The sequence below is a fragment of the Macaca fascicularis genome, chromosome 1, assembly GCF_037993035.2.
Source record: "Macaca fascicularis isolate 582-1 chromosome 1, T2T-MFA8v1.1".
Lineage (NCBI taxonomy): Eukaryota > Metazoa > Chordata > Mammalia > Primates > Cercopithecidae > Macaca > Macaca fascicularis.
Genome location: NC_088375.1, coordinates 102412383 through 102434103, shown reverse-complemented (window position 1 = coordinate 102434103; position 21721 = coordinate 102412383). Strand labels below are relative to the sequence as shown.

Genomic DNA, 21721 nt, shown 5'->3' with positions numbered 1-21721 from the left:
GCTTTTAAAGATATGGAATTTGATTATGTGTTATACATGTTAGCATATGTTCAGGTTGGAGAACGACCATATGTGGGAGCAATAGAGTTAGCATTACTACATTACTCAAACTGTATATTTAGCCTGTGTCCTGTTTCTCCTTCTGATGTTTTCAGTATTTGTCTTCTCTCCCCAACTAAAAAAGAAAATCGGCTGTGTGCGGTGGCTCATGCCTGTAATCCTAGCACTTTGGGAGGCCAAGGCAGGTGGATCAAGAGATCAGGAGTTCAAGACTAGCATGGCCAACATGGTGAAACCCTGTCCCTACTAAAAATACAAAAATTAGCTGAGCATGCTGGCGCATGCCTGTAATTCCTGCTACTCGGGAGGCTGAGGCAGGAGAATTGCTTGAACTGGTACCAAAAAAAAAAAAAAAAAAAAGAAGGAAAATCTTGGCAGGCAATCATTTGTTCCCATACAAGACTGTCTTATACTGACTTTGACAGCCACAGATTGATTTATTTGACAGTACCAACTTTGGCAGCCACAGATTGATTGATTCAATATTCAGCAAGAGCTACTCTATGGGCAACATTCTTAGCTGCCCATTGAACACACCTATCTCTTCTGTGTCTACTCCTATTCTAACCCAGCCCCCTAGTGGTGTCATAGGAAACATCACCAAGTCCCAAGGCCTTTGACCTCCTTCCTTTTCCGTATCTGTATTTTCAAGTAAAACTGATAATTATAAAATTCTTTAGTATAAAATTAACAACTTTCAGCATTTTTATCACTGCTCTCAGGACAAATTTTTGGTTGCTATTAGGATGCAACTGGAATCCTTGACAGGATTTCCAGAGTGCATGTGTAGTTCAACTTCATTTCACATGCCCCCGTTTGATTTTTTGTTTGTAATTCTATAAACTTCTACTTTCTTTCCAAGACCAGATCAAATATATAGCTTGAAAGATAATTGGCTTATATGTATGCATCACTAAAAGATAAAAAAGATAGTTTTTAGGGTCCACTTTCTGGAATCTTAGAGTCTATAGTTTAGTGATAATTGATTATCAGTGACAGTTTTAATGGCTTCACAGCCCATTAATTTTACCTAGTTAAAATGACTGCTGGTTGAGAACACTAAGAACAATTTTGCAAGGCTGTGTTTTCAAATGGTCTCCTAAGATGGGAGGGAGAAAAGCCAGAAATATTTCTATTCTGCCCAGAGGAATGGTATGCCAGCACTACTTACCTCTCGAGCCAACATCTCTGTCTCCAATAGCTGATGTTTCTTGAGTAGGTTTCCTGCTGAAGCCAAGTCCCTGGCCTGATCTTTCATGGCCAGCAATGTCTCTGCCTGGAAATAGAGAAATAAGCAATAAAGCTGCCAGGTGAAACTGCCTTTAAGGAAAATAAGATCAGCAGCTATGTCTCCCAACTTTTCCCAGGAAAAGTCAAGGAAATTGCCCATGTAGATATTCATTTGTCAGACAAGTATGTGTTAAACTCTTTTGTCTTTACTGTTTCCAGGTGCAATTACCTCTGAGAGCCAGAACTCAAAGTCCCGGATGCTTGTGTTGAACCTCTGTTGACGACTGGCCTCATTGAGCTTCTGCCCTTTGTCAGTTGTTTTCTCAAGCAGATAATCCCAATGTTCCTTCAGCTGTTCCAGTTGCTCCTAACCCAAGGACAGTGAGGAGTCATTACAATCTTTAGGATCCTGGGCCTTGTGACTACTTGAGAGAATAATGTAGGAAGGTTGTGAAGGCAGGAACCAGCCAAAATTTGCTGATACTTGAATATCATACATTTCAAACCAGTTATACTTAATCTGGGACAACAATAGGAGTTGTTGGACAAAACAGAAAGTTCAAAAAAAGGGTCCTGTGTTGAGTAAAGAGATTGACTCACAAACGCCAAAAAACTATTGGCAGAAGGGATAGAAAATGTAAAACAAGCATGATAAGACTTTGGAATTAAGCCTAGAGCTTTCTTAGAGTTCCAGGTACTGAGTATGATGGGAGTGACAAGGTCTGGGCATCACTCCTTTTCTCCTTTGTGCAACAATCAGAGGGAAGATTGTTCTTCTGTGATATGGTCACAGAACATATTTTATATCTCTACTCATGGAACATTGAAAGAGTAAATGATTCCTCCTCACGTGCCTTTGTAGCCAAAACTCATCCTGAGCTTTACCTTCATGGCCTCTTCATCACAATCACACGTGCTACGCTCAATCAGGGAGCGCCCCAGGTTGATGGTGGCATCCACCTGATCAGCTCGACCATAGACTTCATTTGCAAAGGCCTGGTGCTTCAGGTATTTCCTCTGAAGGGAAACAAACAGAAATTATATTATATTTTTATTTATGGAGACAAGATAAGGTAAATTATATTTAAAAGGAGGGGCTAATATTTCTATCACAACTGAGGTGATGGTGACTTCTGAGGAACCTGCTCCAAATCAGACTCTGAAGTCTCTGAGAGCAGGCATGGTAACCTCAACAGTCAGAAAGTGTTAAAGTATCAAGCCAAAAAGCTCAGAATGGTGAAATTTTCCAAGGTTCCTATTTTGAACTTGCCTGAATGTTAGTGGGGTCTTTGTAGGATTCATCACAGGCTGTGGGCAGCATCTCACTGATCCATTCTTCCAGCTCCTCAAGATCACGGTAGAATTGTTTTAGGTCGGCTTGGTCTCCAAGCTTTGTCTGCTCAGCAATCAGTTGTGCTTTGAGAGCCTTCCATCTAGAGGATGGAGCCAAATCACTCTATGCCCTCCTCCACCCTTCCCATGCTCTGATGCCATATCCATAAATCTTCCCATTTGCCAACGTGCCTCTTTTCTTCTCACACAGTCTTATTATTTTCAGATATAAAATGCAGTGGTAAAGCCAGTTAATTTCTAAGGTATCTTTCATGTCTTTCATTCCATAAATCTAAGTCAGAAAGTCTGCATAGGTGTCAAGATAGTTTTAGGCACCTAGAAATGACAGGAAGTCAGAGTATTCCTCCATCTCAGTGCTAGCAAAGAGGTCAGTTTGCTACATTTTCCTTTAGTACATAAAACAATCACTCAGGCCTGACCTGTCTAGTACACGTTGGAGCCGAGTAGCAATCTCTTCTTTGGCATAGTGTTCATCAGCAATGAGGCGCTCAGCAAAATGTTGTAGGTCAGTGATCTTCCCTTCCTAAAAAGGAAAAGGAAAGAGCCCAGATGCCTGGAGATTAGGCCCTTGATGCAATCCCAGACTCCCTCCTAGAAAAGAATAAAGGTATTATCCTTTGTGGATTCAGAAGATATACTCAGGGTCAAACAATAAATGCCTTACAGGGAGGTGGGTTTCAACTTAACAGGCGGAGAAACATCTAATAATGGGCTACTTGTGTGGTACTGAGTTCCCTAAAGAACAGACACTTCTCATGACCATTGTAGAGGGTGGATCCTGTATTGAGTGAGACGTTGAAATACTATATAAAGTCATTTTCAATCCTAAAAGTCAGAGTTTAGAATGCTGGATTTAAAGTAAAAGAGTCCACTTGCTGCGTGTGACTTGGGTGAAACAATGTCAAGCGTCAGGCTGCCCTGCCTGCCTCAGTTTTTCTGTAAGAAGCAAACAGGAATCAGGGCTGGGCATGGTGGCTCACACTTGTAATCTCAGCACTTTGGGAGGCCGAGGTGTGTAGATCACTTGAGGTCAGGAGTTCGAGACCAGCCTGGCTAACATGGTGAAACCCTGTCTCCGCTAAAAGTACAAAAATTAGCTGGGCATGGTGGTGGGTGTCTGTAATCCCAGCTATTCAGGAGGCTGAGGCAGGAGAATCACTTGAACCCGGGAGGCAGAGGTTGCAGTCAACCAAGATCACACCACTGCACTCCATCCTGGATGACAGAATGAGACTCCATTTCAAAAAAAAAATGCAAATCAAAATGTTTGTAAATTATAAAACCAGACAAATGTATAGGATTTCTGTTATTACTACTATGGATTATTATATTAACTCCTTTACTAGTCATTATTACCTGGGCAGTGATTGCTTTGTGCAAATCATCCTGTTTCTTCTTCAAGGCCTCCAGACTGTTTAAGGAATCTTTGTCATCTGACCTCAGGGCATTCTCACGTGCCACCATCCAGTTCTCAGCTTGATCACAGTTCCCCTGGAACATCTATGAGGAATTAAATGAGAGGGGTATGGTGTCGTCCAGGTAGTGTGAAGGAAATGATGTTACACCTTTCATGATCGTGACACAAAGGGTTTTGCAAGGAGTACTTAGCATCTTCCAAGACACACTCATGTGACACATCTTAGCTGTACTGGAACTTTTCCTCTTTCCCAAACATACACTTTATGTTTATGTATAAGCTACCTCCAATTCCTGGGGTGCTGTTTCCTAGTTCTTAAACCTTGTTAATACTGTCTGATCATTTCCTTAAGACTCTGTGGAATGTTATCCTTCAGGGTAGCCTGTGACACAACCGCTCATTTCCCCCAAAAGCTTTAATCACTTCTTGTTCTTTAGCCTCAAACCACTCAAACTTTTTGTTTTATTAATAATCATCTCACCGCACTAGTAAAATCTGTCTATATGTCTAATTTCACTATTTAAGAAATGGGAAACTATCTTACTAATCTTTGTGGCACTCCGAGCCTCCACAGGATAGAATCTTAACAAAAATCAGACAATCAATTCCTCAATCAATCAACAAATGATAAACAACCCACCTCATGTTCAGGACTGATCACCATCTTGTTCGACTCTTCTAACAGGAAAGAGCGGAGAATATGACAATGATCGGTATAGAAAGCATAGTACAATGCTAGGTATTTAAGAGATGAGCTCCCTTTGTGTTTATAATGTGGAAAGTCTAGTGAACTGAGCATGTAATGACCATATAAAATTGCATAGAAGAAACAGACTACTGAACCTGCTTAACAATTGGGAAATTTGCTGTACCTGCAACTCCAGGCACTGGTCTAGGATCTTCTTGCGTTGTTCCCAAGCCTTCTCCAAATCATCTCTCTCTAGCCTGACAGCTTGAAGCTTTTTTTCAATTTCAGGGCTAGCACGGTGCTCACTGTCTATAAGTTCTGCACCGAAGTCCTCTAAGGCCTGGAAGGTGGGAGCCTCTGCCTCCATGTCAGCACGGTGCTCCTGTGGGCAAAAGGGGGAAGAAATCAGTGAGGCCAACTCCGTTGGAAATTTTAAAATTAGTAGAGGTTTCAGGTGAAGTGATCAGTGGCTATGGCTTTTGTAGTTATACCTGATGTCTCTCCAGCAAGATCTCTATGCCAGTTAAGTCTTCGGCCAGCTCCTGTGATGATACCATGCCGCCAATGCTGCTGATCCAATTCTGCAGATCCCTAGATAAATAGACACATTGGAATCGACAAGAAAACTTTGCAACTTGCTACAGTGCTGTTTGCCCTACAGCTTTCCATTCTCCAGAAAACATTTCCAGAATAACATTTTTTATCTGGCTTTATATGCTTCACAGATCTTAGGTTTGCTGTTTTTATTGTATCACTTAATGGTAACAATCCCTTGTATTTGAAAGCCTCTTCACTTTTATTACATTTATCAATTCTTGCAGTAATCCTGCAGAGATTCTGGGAATTTTTTGTTTTCATTATGGAGATAAAGAAGTCAGCTTAGAAAAGATAATTAATTTGCCCATGTGATATAACTAAAAGCAGACCTCTTCAGTAGAACCCAGACCTCTGGAATCCTGGACTGTTATATATTTCATTACTTCTGTTGGTTACTGTTCCTTTTAAGTAGTTTCTAGGGTTTGAAGATACATCTTATTATAGAGTCTCAAAGAAATCATGTCTTTCCTCTTACTTTTATTCTCAAGAGAATCTAGCACATATTTTGGCCAACATACACACACACACACAGGCCTCCACACTGTTGATTAAAACAAGGTGTATTTCCCTACCCTTTTAGTAGTCAGGAAGTTAGACAAGCAAAACTAAGGTCTATCTTCTTAAAAGGCAAATTTTAACCATGCATTAACTTTAAAGCATATATAATGAATAAATTAAGCATCTCATAAAGAACGTCATTACTCTTGTTTGCTCAATGGGAACCCTTAGCTCTAGGAAAAGAGAGGTCTCTTCTTTTGTAAATTCATTTATTGAAGCAACTAAGTTTTATTGGATGCTTACTAAGTACCAAACATTGTGAAAAAGGCATATCTGTGCCTTCTAGGAATTCACACTTTAGGTTAAGAACGGAAAACAAAAACAAAAACAAAAAACAGAGCATAGGCACTAAAAGCAATTAAAAAACAAAACTGAAAGCAAAAGTGTCACATAGGGTAAAATAAGATATTAATGTTGCTCAGGGGCTGGGAACACTACTTTGAAATACTGAGGAGTACAGCTTCACAAAGGGAAGGAAGCACCATTGGAATGGGTGTGAGTGCTATGTATTTAAACTGTGTCAAAAACTATAGCTTTCCAGTGCGGAACTGAGGAGGGGATTTCCAAGACGAACTACAGTCATTTGCCAAAATTTGCCTCCTTTTTTCTTGAAAAGCATTGCATTGAGAGCTACAGCTTCCTGGACCCTCAACTCTAATGCTCCTCCCAGCGAACTGATGTGATGGAGTCGAACGTGGGAACTGTTCCACAAACTATATGTTTGTGAGGTGAATTTTGGATTGTGATAATGTCTAGACTTCAGTAAGATATTCACAATTCTCTGGAATTTGGTCCCAATAGTTTTAAGTTTATCTCTTGCTACTTCTCTTACCACCCAAACACGTTCTTATTCTTATTCTTCTTTTCTTATGATTATGTCTTTGTTTGCACAGTTCAGTCTACATGACTTGTTTTCTCTTCTGTTAAAATTTTGATTGATAAAATATAATAAAATGTTACATTATCTGCAGTGCATCATCTCTTCTACCCAACTCTGAATTCTCACTGCTGTTTGTTACAATGTGTGTTTGAGGCTTCATTATGTTCTATCATAGTTATATGTATTCAACAGAATACTGAATACAGTAGAAGACTGAATACTACTGTCTCCTCAGTAGAACAAAACTCTAAAACCCCACATCATAGTACTTTATATATAGTATACATTTACAGAAGCTCACTGAACTGGCCTAGATGGCTTCAGATTCTTTCAGACTTTGTATTTTATTGCTTTAAGTTTCAAACCTGAAATTTTTACACCTTGCAAGAGGTAAGACTTGAACGCAGTGGTGCCCTCCAAACCCAGCAGTGAACAGCATCTGTACCCAGACCACTCCTAGACAGTCTACTTAGAGGCCAGAAATGGACATTACCCACCCCACTCTACCTGGCCTTGCTGAGGAACAGGTAGAATTTCTGGGCCTCATTTAGGCTCTCCTTACGATCCTTTGTGTGCCCCTGCAGGTCTTCCCAGGCCTCATTCAGCTCCATTTTCTGTCTCTGCAGGTCCTCAGTGGCATCTGGATGGGACTCACTGAGACGCTCCGCTGTCTCCCCCAATATGGTCACCTGGGGAGGTACAATAGCTCTGATAATCAGCCTAGAGACACACCTGAATCTTAGCAAAAGGAGACTCCTAAGTCCCAGTATTCAGCTCCTGAAATAGACATCAGTGATGTATAAGTATGTCATAATACTTTATAAAATAATATCAACCTTTTAGTCCACATAACTCCCTAAGGTAGTTACAATCGGCATTACCATACTTCTTTTTAAAAATAAGAGGGTTGTGGGGAAGAGTGGTTAAGTGACTCTGCTGGTTAGTGGCAACCTCAATTAGGAAACCCAAGGGTCTTGATTCTTCATGCGAGGAGCTTCTTTTTGTTCTGCATGATAATGCTAAGCCTCTGAGTATATCTGGAAAGCTCCAGAGTACACTTTTGGGTTGAAACAGAATTTAACAACTCATTCAATTCCTTGCTAAGAAAAACATGCACCATGCTCAGGCATTGGCCTGATCATCCTGGATATGGACATTTGCTATTTCTCCTGAGCTACTGGCCTCCACCTAGCTGCCACAAGATCTGGTCACTTGTCACCTACCAAAGAGACAAAGGGATATAGGGTGCTCACTCAGACAGCCGGAGTTGAACAAGTTTTTCCCCATGTTAATGGTCATGGGGCATATCCTTTTCATGGTCTTGCCTTAGGGACAGTGTACAAAAACAAATATGAAACCAAGAGAAATATAAGAATAAGAGACCGAAAAAGAGAACCAAAGAAGAGGGCATTGGTATAGGGTTAAATATAAAGTGGAAAGTGTTGGAAAAGCTTTGAAGGACCTGTCTCACCTTATCTCCCAGGGGTACGAGGTCCCTTTCAAAGCCCTCATGCTGTCGCTGAAGAGCCTGAACACTGAATAGATCTGAGCCAGGGTCTGCAGCACTGAGGGCCTGGCACTTCTTCTCAATCTGCTCCTTTGTGTCATCTGCTTCTCTGGTATACAAGAGAGTAGAGAGTTCAAAAGTAAGGATATGTACCAGAGGCAGGCTAGTGGGGCTCACAAGAAAGTTATCATCACTACCACTCACCACCCTCACACCCCCCATCCCCTACCCCCAACCCCCACCAATTATCATCATTCTTTTTTATGTGCTAGAAATTTAGGCTCGTTTCATCTTCACAACTCCAAGAAGCATAGTTACTATTACCATTCCCATTATATAGATCAGAAAACTGAGGACTAAAGAGGATAAGTATTTTCTCAAGATTATATCACTGCTGAATGGTGGCGCCTAAGCTTGAACCAGGCCATCTGACGGCAGTCACATGCTTAGCTATCATACTTCATAGCTTTCTATCTTAAGCGTTCTGAACACACAGACCTATCTGAGTCTGTTTTTCCTTCCCTGCATCATCAAAAATACATTTATACACAATGAAGGTGTTTGGTTTCTGTTTTGTTTGTATGTGTCTTTGTGTTTCTTAGTTTGAAAATCAAACAAGAAAAATGTTGAATGAGCTGTTAGTCAATGTGATGTCTGTTGCCCTCTACTGTTGACTTCTAGTTCAGAAATGTAATTACTTAAACTTCTTGTTTCAACTTCAAGTTTCTTTCTTTCTGTTTTGATTTTAAAGACAAGGGTCTCACTCTGTTGCAATAGGCTGGAGTGCAATGGTGTGTTCAAAGCTCACTGCAGTCTCAGCCTCCTGGGCTCAAGTGATCCTCCCAATTCAACCTCCCAAGTAGCTGGGGCTGCAGGCCTGTGCCACCACACTGGGCTAATTTTTCATTTTTTATTTTTTTGTAGAGACAATGTTTTGCTTTGTTGCCCAGGTTGGTCTACAACTCTCAGCCTAAAGCAATCCTCCTGCCTCGGCCACCCAAAGTGCTGGGATTACAGCTATGAGCCATTGCACTCAGCCTAAGTTTTATTCATTTTCATGGAAACACATATAGACTACTAATTATGTTCCAAGGCCCAAGCTTAGGCATTAGAAAATTGAAGTGGGTTGTCTGGGACCATCCCGTCTGCGAAGTGAGAATTATACTACTAAAAAGCCTAATTTTCTATTGGCACATTGTCTCCATCTCAGGAAGAAAGATTATATTACTATCTATGGTTCCACCATAGTAATAGACTTAGAAGTTTTGTGAGTGGGTTGTAAAGCAGCACTGCTTTTTAGAGTTAAAATTCTTACCTGTGAAACACCTCAACAGCATGGGCACTGCCCAGCAGCTGCCGCTGTTCATCTGCAAGCCTCTGCAAGGAACCCCAGCGGGCATTCAATTCCTGAAAGAGGCAAAAACATCAGACTTGAGATGGAGAACTAACTCACATGGCTCAGTGGTGTCTGAAGACAAGACAAGATTTAAATCATAATTGTTCTTATGTTATTTTCTTCAGAAATTGCATAGCTTTGCTCCTTTCTTGGACAGCTTGAGCTTGGGTCTCATTTTTGCCAGTGCCTCAGAGAAACTGATTTCTTCTGAAGCTGATGTTAGAGGGTGAAACCATCAACTCTGGAGTAGTAATCAGTGCTTACTGTTACAAAGACGACACAATAAACTCCAAAAAAAATGAGCGGAAAGTGTTACTTTGGTAGTTAGAAGTGATCACATTTCTCTAAGACAAATAATTCTGTATCCTGAATTGAATAAATCAGGTAGCCTCTTAAAGCCCTACTTTCTATAGGGGGTAAGTACATTGCTCCCCTTTGTATTTCTTCTCCCTCATATCCCATAACAACCACTATAAAAACAGGCAGAAAACTCATCCCCACTGACTTATGGCAATCCAGAGAACTAACTGAACATTTATTAATGTTCATTAGATCTTTTATGGAATCACAGATCCAGATTTGAATCAGGTCAAGAATGGCCTCTCCTCTATCTCTACTGACCTATATTCTCCTTCTTCAGCACATTGATCAGAACCTGTGTCTTCCAGTAAATTTTCTTAATCAACTTCTTCCCACTATCATAGCTTCTTTATCTGCATTTTCTTTGCATTCATGTAATTGAGTATCTCTTGTGTGTGTGACAGTGAAAGGGAGGTGAGTATGTGTTGTAATTTAAGAATTTTAGGTCAGTTCCAATGTACATATTCTAAAATTGCAATTCAAATTCAATTATATTATTGGGTGGACATGTAAGGAAAAAACTTTATGTTTAATTTGATATAGCCTGGTACAGAAGATTAAAAGGAGGTTTGGATATCATAATTTGGATATTGTGCTATCCAGTGTTTACTTTTCAGATATAGAAACTGAGGTTTTTAGAAATGAAGAGACTTGTCTGAGGACAGAGTCAGACAAGAATAGAGCTATGATGTAAATCTAATTTAACTAATGTCCAGTGTAATATTACCTAAACCTCCTAATACTGCCTCTTAAAGCTACATCTTAATTTCTGCTACCAATACTTTTGTCTCCTTTCCCACTCCATCCATGACATGACAAACGTGAGGGCATGGAGGACACTCAATATATGTTAACAAATGAGCTTGCTTTAATTAAGTTAATTTAGACAACAAAAATACAGGGATTTTGGAGGCTATTGTCTTTGACCTTTCCTATAGCCAATGCCATACAGCTGTTACTTTCTGCATGATCTAGTGGATCTGCAGAATATAAAGTTCCATGTTGAAGTGAAATGAGGACTCCCAAAGCCCAACCTGGTAGTGAGGAGGAATGGAGGGAGCCTTAGTTACCTGCCGGATTTGAGCTCCTTCTGGTGTTAGAAGTCCTTCAAATAGCAGATCATCAGCTACCTTGTTGATATCCCTTAGCCGAGGCTCATTGGTCTTCAAATCCTGAATGAGAAAATTCATCCAAAGCAGTATAAATCCCCTCATCAAGAATCTACCATACTTACCTGTCCATCTCTGCCCCTACTTGGCTAAACAGCAAAACATTGCTGACATCACCTGTAATACACACCAAGCTCCTCTTCTCCAATCCGCCACTGAGAAGAGTATCCTTAAAGATCTTGACACCTAGTGGCTATCCAAAACTTGTCAAGAGAACTATTATTTATCTGCAGTATGAAGCATAGCCATTTTTCTAGATTTCTTTAAATCTCCCCTGGGTTAAGTTATACCATTAGAGGGATTGATACCCAAGCTGTGTAACATCCTTTTCTACCAGTACAAACTCCAGCTTTATAGAATTTCTTTAACTGAGTCACTATCTGCCTGCATTATGAGATATTTGTAAGAAACAGCTCTAGGGAGTGCGCGCGCTCTCTCTCTCTCTCCCCCCCTGTGTGTGTGTATGTGTGTGTGTGTGTGTGTATGTGTTAAATCCCATGTGGAAGATATCAAAAGAAAAAGAAAAGAAGGAATGTACACTCACTGCTAGTTAAGATAATGGAAAAATATCTAATGGAAGAAAGAATGCTGCAAAGGTTTTAGGTAGGCAAAAAATTAGAAATTGTTTGTCAGGTCAGGTTCTTCCTTTTTCCACCCCAAACTCTGCCCCACAATTAAACTTTACACATGGTACAACAATACCTTATCCCAACCTGGGCATTGGAAACAAAGTATAGTATAGGGCAAGTTGTGAAGAATTCAGGAAGACCAGCACTCCAGGGAGGATTTTAGAGTGGCAGGCACTGAAGGCTGAAGTTAGGCTAACTAGTTTTCTCTGCATTTCCCTTCCAATTATTAACAACTACAATACCTAGAGGGAGATCTGAGCCACAGAGCTGCCAACAGCTTTGGGGAGAATATATAACAAGTGTGAAATAAATTAAAAGATCATGTAGGATAAGCTGTGGGATAAAAGGAAATTATGGCAACCTTCAAAACGGTGTCTGGAGAAGGTTCCTGTTTCTCACCTTTTGGAACTCATCAAACTTTTTCTGCAGCTCCCAAACATCATCTAGTTCCACCCCAGTGTTTTCTGCCTTTTTCTCTTGAATCCATTCCAGCATGTCTCCTGCCTCATAGGCCAATAAAAATTCATTGTAACGTTGCAATAGACGACGTCTGCGTTCTTCTGCCCGATCCAAGAGGGAGCGGTATCTGGATGGAGAAGTGGGAAAAGTGGAATAAAAGAAAGAGAAAATACCGAAGAGTAGAGGCTGAGTGACAAACAGAGAGAAAAAAGGAACAAAAATGAAAGAGAAAATAAATCAAAAGCAAAAGAACAGTAGAAGAGAGGAGGAAATAAAGATAGAAGGAAAACAGCCTTGGGGGCAAAAAGATAAACACATAGTATTGCATTTAAAAATAGTAAAAATGCCAGTGACCCAAGAGTATGACTGGCAGCATTCCTTCCCCGTTTCATAAAAGTGACATTTTTACATGGTAACTGACAACTGGATATGAAAAACCTGGTGTAGTAAACGAAGTTCATGTAGATGTCAGGAGACTTTAACAACCTTGAAACAATGTGGGACAGGGAATCAGAAGAGCTCTGTGAAGTGTCTGACCTCAGGAAATTGATAGAATGATTCTGGGGTTGCCTTTCCTCAAAAAGAAACTGAAACATTTAAAGGATTCTAGGTTTACTTTCGATTCTTAAAATCTTCAAATTTTCTGTGGCATCTCAAATCTAACAGATGCAGGGTCATGAGAAGAAATGTCTGCGGCCAAAAATGTCTGCCCAAGTACTGTTCAGTTCTCCAGGCTCCAGAACTTACTGGTTCTCAATTTGCTCCTGGCGCTGGGCGATGTTGCCTGGCTCTTCTCGTCGCCGCTGTGGGAGCATCGGGAACTCATCATGGGCCAGTCTTTTGACATAGACAGCTGGGACAAAGCCCTGATGATCATCAGCTTCCACCTTCCACCAGTCCTGAAGGGAGAGCAGATCCCCACTGCTTCATTAATTCTTGGAAAAGCAACAAATGGGAGAGACTTCAAAACTAAGTCTCTTGGCCCAGGCACAGGTTAATGGCAAAGATAAGCTAACCATGTCTAATGGGTAGCACATAATTTTCATATATGACCAAGAAATGAAAGGAAGAATTGCATAGACAAGCCCCTGAAATCAAGTAATTTGATACATAACGTTAGACCCTTAACTTGGGAGAGATTTTCAAACACCCAGGACGGCTCTTTTAATGATGGGGTACTTTGTTCATCAGGAATTTACAAAAAACACATGGATCCAGGTTCTAGCTGGACTTCTTGGCAGTGGAGCGTCTGTGTAGGGGGATATTGCACAAAAGTTTCTTCTCTCCTATTCTTCTTGCAGAGGTCTGAAAAATGTGAATTGCTCTGACATTCATATTCCTGAGTGTTATTTTATTTTTTTATTTTTGAACTGTTGCTACATCTGCCAAAACTCTGAGGTTAATTTTGTCAAAAAATAATGAAGAGGCCTAGACAAAGAAAAAAGGGAGTAGCACGCGTTATTTGATAAGGAAACATCTGCCACTCCAAAAATTTACTTGTCTTTGGAATAACTATAGCCCAAACTATTTTCTTTTCTTCTTCAGAATTTTTGTAGATTAATTAGGTATCAGAGTATTAAAAAATTACTTCAGTTTTTATGAAAAATATATTTAAAAATCTCAACCAGTATTTTATCATTGTTCTCCTAGGCACAAGATCCAAAGAAAATCAAGTTGACAAAAGACTCATCTTTCAGTAGGCTCCATCTAACCCGACATTGTTATTTTATCACTAGAAATACTGGCACAGAAGAGGAACAAGCAAAGAGGAAAAAAGAAAGGGACAGCTTAGCCCTTTAAATATATTACAGAATTTTCACTCATACTTTCTATATCTTTGGGCTGATTATATAACTTCAACTCTTTATGACTTTAACTGTCACACTGGGATTTTAATTCCAAAAGAACTGTGTAGGATCCTGCAAAATATCTACAGGAAAAAATACTACTTAATCAGTTATAGTTATTCAAGAAATAAAATAATAAAATAAACGTTGGATGGTAAAAATGTGAATATCTGGCAAGATTGGGAGAGATGGTTCTGAAAGAGCCACTTTTTGATGGAAACATTAGAAGGAAAAGTCACCTTATTGATGGAACTGAGCAGCGTTAAGACATCACCTTTCTTCATGGTGACCTCTCGGGGGCTGCGGGCCTGGAAGTCATATAAAGCCATGACCCTTTGTTCTCCAGCAGCTCCCTCCACTGGTGCAGCCTGTTGTTGCTGAACAAAAACAGGAAGCAGGTGTCAGTCACGCACTGCAAATATCTCCCTGTACAGCCTACCAGGGGTGAGCAGTCCTTTAGGCTTCCCAGGAGAAAAGAGCCTCTGGCTGGAACCTCTTACATGGCTGCAGAGATTAAAGTATGTGGTCTTCAGACTGTTCCTTTCTGACACTTATCAGGGGACAGACAGGTTGGGAACTATAAACCCAAAGCAAGGAAGCAAATACATGATTTGTCAGAAACATATTAAATGCTCTAAGCCATCAGTTCTTAAAATGGGAGGAATACATTTTAAGAAGTGTACTCCCTTAAGAAGGTCCAAAAGGATTATACATATGAACATTTCAGAAAATTATTTGAGAAAGTGAAAGACCCGTTATCTGTCTTTCCCCTACAGGGAAAGGAGGTACACCTTTCCCTGTACCTCCACTGACAATTCTTCCCATTCCTTCTGGCCTTTAAGTTACTATGTCAAGAGCTCTGGATCTTCTGTTTGAGAGATGAGTGATCAATAGCACAGGAAAGGCCACAGAACTTTAAAAATTGAGAACATTAACTGAGATCATTAAAAATATCTTGTGTCTCTGTTTAGTAAGCAGTATGCATTCTAAGGTAGAATTTTCTCTGATTTTTACTTTCTGCCAATTTCATATCTCTGAGAAATCAAGCAAAACATAAACTCTCTTCCTAAGGAATGACCCACTCCTTCCTCAAGTTGGAGTTGAATATGCACCTCCACCGAGAGAGCCCTCTGATTTCATCTCCTTTAGGTAACATGTTTCCTCATACCACACAATGTATAAATCCATCTGTTCTTGTTTACACACACACTGTGCAGAGCCTGGTGAAGGCACAGCATAGGAGGTCTGTAAATATACACTGATTTGAGAGACTGAGTCTATATCTTTTGTTTATTCTGAATATGTGGATTAACAACCGCTCATTAGAAAGAATTCCTTGAAGGTAAGAAGTGTGTCTCTTCTTTTCTACCACTGCCTACAGGAGACATTGTTACAACATTAATTTGATTCCAGTTCAATGAATCTTCATGACACCCCATTTTACCTTGTACCTGAGCCATTTCATATTCTCAACCAATTGCATCTTCCATTCTCACATTCTTAACCAACTGCATTTTCCACAAAACTTGATTGTTTTGTGCCTCAGTGCATTTGCTGTCATGGTTTATTGACTAGAAAAACTCTTATCCTCTTTCTCTGCACAGTAAACCACCCATCTGTTTTTCCTTAATAATTCAGATCAGGTGGTGTCCCTCAGCTACGAAAATTTTCCTATTTTCCAGTACTGTTATTTCAAGAGAACACAAGAGTCCTTTCTTTGAGACTTTTTGTGCTGTTCATACATCTGTTATATGCACTTACTGTCAAATGTCTGGTCTCCTAATAGGCTGCAATTTTCCTGCAAATCAGGATTTTTTATTCATACTTGCATAGAGTAGACATTTAATATGCTTTGGCATTAAAAATTAAGAAACAAAAGAAGGGAATAAAGAAGAAAGATAAGAAGGAGAGATATAAATGAAGAAAGTAAGAAAGAAAGAGGGTAGAAATATAAAAGGAAGGAAAGAGGAAATCCAAAATTACATCAGTGAAGACATGATACCATTTATCAAAAAGTTCTTTTGGATGAAGTCTCCTTTGGACTAAATTGTAGATGCTACAGTTCCTGCATACCAGAGTCATAGAACTTAATGTTTTCTTTGTCATTGTTTTTGGGTTGTAGAAAGTAAAAAATCAGCAATAAAGACAATTTCTTTTTCTCTGTGGTGGGAAGTGTGATTTCTGTCATCACTGAGTTAGTCTTACCTGGCAGGCTTCTGCCTGATTCTGTAGAGCTTTCATACTGTCTCCAAATGAATTGAGATCCAATAGAAAGGCCTCATGCTTCTTTAGGAGAGCCTGGATTTATTGATGGAAGATCATCAGAATGAATACAGGAGGAACACTATTATTTCAACTACTATTATTTTGGGTTATGCTTTTCATCTTAGATACTGGTGAAAGCTACTTTCCATCTATTATAAAGTTCTTTTTAACCCTAAATTTGCAAGCATTAAGGAAATAGGAGTTAATAAATAAATTGTAATTTCAATATGTTTACTAAAATCAAAATTAACTCAAACTTGCAAAAGTATTTTTATCAACACAGATTATAGCTGAAAAGAGGATGCTGTTGATATTGTTACTTTATAAGATAAACATTAGCGTAACTTAAAATGTGCATACCAATTACTTCTAGTGCCAAAAGTTTGTGAAATAGTATCCCAGCTTCCTATAGGACAATGAGCAAAACAAATAAATGGATAAAAAGTGTGATTATAACCTTTGAGGTTCTTCTTGCCCCAGCATATCTCAGTGTATCTGTCCAAATTTATTTTAATAAAGTAATTAAGGTGTTTATGTCTTAAAATCGTGATTAATTTATAAATGCTCAAGGTTACTCTGGAAAGTTTAGGATGGGATTATGATGATGACTCTGATCACACTTTTTTGACTTAGATAATCTCTAAAGAATGTATGAATCTCTATGAGATGAGAAAAATGTAGCATATCTTTGGTGATTCCTGTCAAATCTGAGGGAGTCTCAGCAGATGAAGGCCAAAGGCGATCACTCTGGAAACCCAAAATAATCTGGCAGAATCTGTCGCTGTCCCACAACCTAAGCAAACCCTAAATTGACAATTTGGTTGCATTAGTTGAGGATTCACAATGTTAAACCCACCCCCATCTTACCCCAGCCGCTTCTTCATCAGCTCCATAGTTAGTATTGTCTACGATAGGCTCCTTCTCTCTGATCCATGTTTCTGCTTCATGCAGGTCAGCCAGGTACTGCTGGAACTGGACATTGGCTTCCAGATCATTTTGTCGTCTAGCAGCTCGAGCACGGAGAGACTCCATATTCTGATTCAAACTCTTGACCCTAGAGGCCACATCTTCTGCAGCAAAGTGTCCTATGGAGTAGTTATAGAAAAGGTGAGTATGATCCTCAGGAGTGTTTACCATTCTCTAATCCTTTTGGTAACTTGGAAAAGAGAAAGGAAGTGATAAAAATGGTACCTTATTTAGTCAACGTTATATTTTTCTCTAGTTACCTGGGAATTGAAATATCCTGAGTGAGATTAAGTAACAAAAGTTACTAATGGGAGATATGCATGTGGTGGTGAATGGGTTGGTATTATCTGACAAATACAGACTTGAAAACAGAATACTAATGTATGGGTGATGCTCAGAGTTCCAAAATCATGTCTTCTTTAGATGAAGCAGAAAAATCAGCTGATTTCCATTTCTTCCCATAAAGGAGTTATTATTATGAGAATTGCTCTTCCACCCTAAACAGCTAGAAAACAGGAAAAGCTATAAGATAAAATGATTTTCAGACAATGGATGGAGGACTGTGATTCCTGAGAGAAGGGAAATAAATGAGATATGTTCTATAATTGCCAAGCTTATGCCTCGGGAGGTTTCTGGGCTATAGGCCTGGGGAGCTAACACAAATAGAACCACCAGTCATACTGAATTGAGGACACAGAGATCAACATTTGGGAAAGACAAGAGAACTAGGATTTGTGAGGTTGAGTGTTAAAGAGAAGGGTGTTACAGAGAGATAGAACTTATCAGAGAAGTTCCCTAGAGTATTTGTCTGATTACTCACACGCACACATGTATAAGGAAATCCTGTACGGTGAGAAAAGAGTGACTTAAAAGCAGTGGCCAAACAACTTCTAGGCCTCAATTAAGAATGAAAATAGTTAACATCACCACCCATCAAAGTGGAAAAAATATTGTAATACATGAGATAGGGTCCTCAGAAGAGTAATATATCAATACTATGCTCATCTCTAAATCAGTCCCTGAATAAAGGCTGCCCCAGGAGTACCATAACAAAACAGATCCAAGAAGCTCAACAATCACCGAGCTGAAGATACAAGGAAAACCCTATCGAGTAATCACATAATCAAATTATTTAATACCAGTGATAAAGAGAAAGGCTTTAAAACAGTTGGGGGGGGAAGATATATTACATACAGAGGAGCAAAGATCATGATGACAACAGACATCTTATCAGAAGCTTGCAAAGTCAGAAGACAAGGCAGCACATCTTTAAAATACTGGAAGAAAGAAATTGTCAACTGAGAATTTTATATGTAGTGAAAATATATTTCAAAAAGGAAGGTAGAATGAAGACTTTTAGATGAACAAAAATCTAGAGAATTTATGGATAGAAGACCTGCAGTATAAGGAATGTTAGAGGAAGTTCTTCAAGCAGAAGAAAAATAATACAAATGAAAATATTAACCTAAATAAAGAAATTAAGAACACTGGAAATGGGAAATATGAGGGTGAGTTTTTTCTCATTTAATAATCTCATTCAAAACCAGTTGACTATCAAAGCAAAAATAATGACATTGAAATATAGGGTTTATAACATGTAAAAATATGTGACACCAATAGCACAAGGGTGAAAACAAAGGGAGATATCCATTTAAGAATCTTATATTAAACATGAAATGCATAATATTATTTGAAATTAGACTATGATAGATTAAAAATCTATATTTTAATTCCTAGAATAGAGGGCTCTCAAATTTGTGCTTTTGGGATCCCTTCACAATTTTAAAAATTATTAAGGATGCAAAAAATCTTTTGCTTATATAGTTAGACTCACTAATAGTTCCCATATCAGAAGTCAAAACAAGAAGCTTTGAAAGAAAAGAATGTACAAGTATATACTCCATTAAACAGAAGAGTGACATCATCACCCATCTGTAGGCTCTGGAAAACTCCATTCTGTGCTTATGAAAGGATAAGTCTGTAAAAGGAAATAATAGTCTTAGCACCACTATGAAAATATTTTAACTTTGTGAACCCACTAAAAGTGTGTCAGAGACCCCAAAGGACTCCAAATCACAATGGCAAAATCACTGCACTATAAAAAAACATACACACACAAACACAAAACAGCAATTGTAGCTAATAGGCCAATTTGAAGATAAGATGGAATCACAATAAATACAAAATTGATCTAAAGGAGACATAAAGTGATAGATAAAAAGAAAAAATATAGCAACATGCCAGATTTAAAATAAACCATATTGATAATTGCACTAAGTGTAAACTGTCTAAATATCACAATTAAAAAAGAAAAATTATCAGATTGAATAGAATAAAAACAAGGCCTGATTATATGCTATTTATAAGAATCCCACTTTAAATATAAGAAACAGAGTACAAGCAAAAAGATGGAGAAATATGCAGCAAAAACTTATCAAAAGATAGCGTATGTGACTTTTATTAAAGTCACAGTAGGTAGGCTTCAGAACAAAGAATTTCACCATGGATAAAGATTGATATTTCTTTTTTTTTTTTTGAGACGGAGTCTCGCTCTGTCGCCCGGGCTGAAGTGCAGTGGCCAGATTTCGGCTCACTGCAAGCTCCGCCTCCCGGGTTTACGCCATTCTCCTGCCTCAGCCTCCCGAGTAGCTGGGACTACAGGCGCCCACCACCTCGCCCGGCGAGTTTTTTGTATTTTTTAGTAGAGACGAGGTTTCACCGTGTTAGCCAGGAAGGTCTCGATCTCCTGACCTCGTGATCTGCCCGCCTCGGCCTCCCAAAGTGCTAGGATTACAGGCTTGAGCCACTGCCCCCGGCCCAAAGATTGATATTTCATAATGTGAAGATTTAACTTCATCGAAAAGACATAACAATCCTAAATGTATATGCATGTAATAACAGAGCTTCAAAATATATGAAACAAAACCTGATAGAACCGAAAAGAGAAGAAGACAAAATCCACAAGTATAGTTGAAGATTTAAAAAACAGGCGAATTTCTATAGTAACACAGATATTCCAAGTAAACATTTGTTGGTTTGAATCACTCAGTTGGGATCTGAAGTTTTGCTCAGCAAACTGAATTTTAACCTACACTTTTGAAAACTAGATACTGGTTGGCATCAATTGATTCTTCAATCAATAGAGGGAAAATCCCAATGTAATCTGCATTGCTTTTACCATACCTGGCTTACGAGGTTCAGAACTGAACATCATACTTAAGCACCAGGAATTTCTGAATTGGATGAAAAGAATGAACAGAGGCATTGAAACTATATGAAGTGAGAAACTAAAGAAATGGAACAGTTTACTATAAAAATAGGTCAGCATTGCATAACTAAGGTCTGCCTTCACAGATCTGGAAGCTCCCATATGGAAAAGAGACATGATTTAATTCACAGTGCTTTGTAAATTAGATTCTGAATTCTGGAACTTCTACAGAGAAGCATATTAATGATTAGGGTAAAGACATTTTACTTTAATAATTTTTGTTTTACAAACAAATAGTGGTTCACAGGATTGGAATATTCCTGTTATTGAAATATACAAACAAAACCATATGTCCATTTGTCAGAAATGCCAAAAGAGAATTAAGTGGGAAAACGGGTCAGATATTTTTAAATTCCCTTGAAACCCTAAGAGAATACAAACTTCTTCCCAGAGGTCTGGCCTGGTGATGTTTTGGCCAACTGAATCTCAATCATACATACCTTCCTCTACCATTTTGTTTCCCCTTTCTGTTATCACTTGAATGCGTGGTTCATGGCTGGCAATGTTCTCCAGGATGACTTTGTGCCTATTCAGAAGCTTTTTGGAGGCAATCAAGTCCTTTCCTGCAGGAGAAAGGAATTTCAAAGTTTGGGATTATCCTGTGTATGGAAGTAGCATACCTCACTTTTTTAGAACTCTTGGACCCACAGTTCTTCCCTTTGAAGTTCTAACCGTTGAGTAAGATTCTTTAAATTTTTATCATCTGTCTGAATTCACTCCACTTATCTTTGTTCTTCCCCTAGCCTCTTTTTATTAATAAGTTTCAATTCACTATTATACAACAGATAATGAAAACATCACTATTTTTGTTGAAAGATAGGTAGGAAGGCAAGTAACTTCTTAGTTCAAATGTCCAATATTATGCACACAATTGTCTTTCAGCATATTGTGATGTACAAGGAAGGAACTTCTATTTGCTAATTTCTATGGACTTCGAAAGTTTTTAAATCTTCTATGCGTAAGTTTTCTTATCATGAAAAAGGCACAGTGTAACTGGTTTGATGATCTATTTTTAGTCACTAGAAATAAGTTACAAAAAATGCCTCATTGACTGCATAGCATTAACAAGCAA

General features: G+C 38.8%; 1 protein-coding gene across 1 annotated transcript in view; it reads right to left on the bottom strand.

Moving 5' to 3' along the window:
• Positions 1–21721, bottom strand: part of SPTA1 (spectrin alpha, erythrocytic 1) — a 71859-nt gene that overhangs the window by 27282 nt on the left and 22856 nt on the right. The window contains exons 18-35 of the mRNA XM_065544046.2: positions 21090–21212; positions 17283–17500; positions 16356–16448; positions 14390–14527; positions 13051–13202; positions 12244–12430; positions 11117–11218; positions 9606–9697; positions 8255–8399; positions 7291–7472; positions 5240–5339; positions 4933–5130; positions 4000–4143; positions 3063–3166; positions 2561–2723; positions 2176–2307; positions 1520–1657; positions 1232–1336 (exon numbers count right to left, since the gene is read on the bottom strand). Of these exons, the coding sequence (XP_065400118.1) occupies positions 1232–1336; positions 1520–1657; positions 2176–2307; positions 2561–2723; positions 3063–3166; positions 4000–4143; positions 4933–5130; positions 5240–5339; positions 7291–7472; positions 8255–8399; positions 9606–9697; positions 11117–11218; positions 12244–12430; positions 13051–13202; positions 14390–14527; positions 16356–16448; positions 17283–17500; positions 21090–21212 (2516 nt within the window). The remainder of the gene's footprint in view (positions 1–1231; positions 1337–1519; positions 1658–2175; positions 2308–2560; positions 2724–3062; positions 3167–3999; positions 4144–4932; positions 5131–5239; positions 5340–7290; positions 7473–8254; positions 8400–9605; positions 9698–11116; positions 11219–12243; positions 12431–13050; positions 13203–14389; positions 14528–16355; positions 16449–17282; positions 17501–21089; positions 21213–21721) is intronic.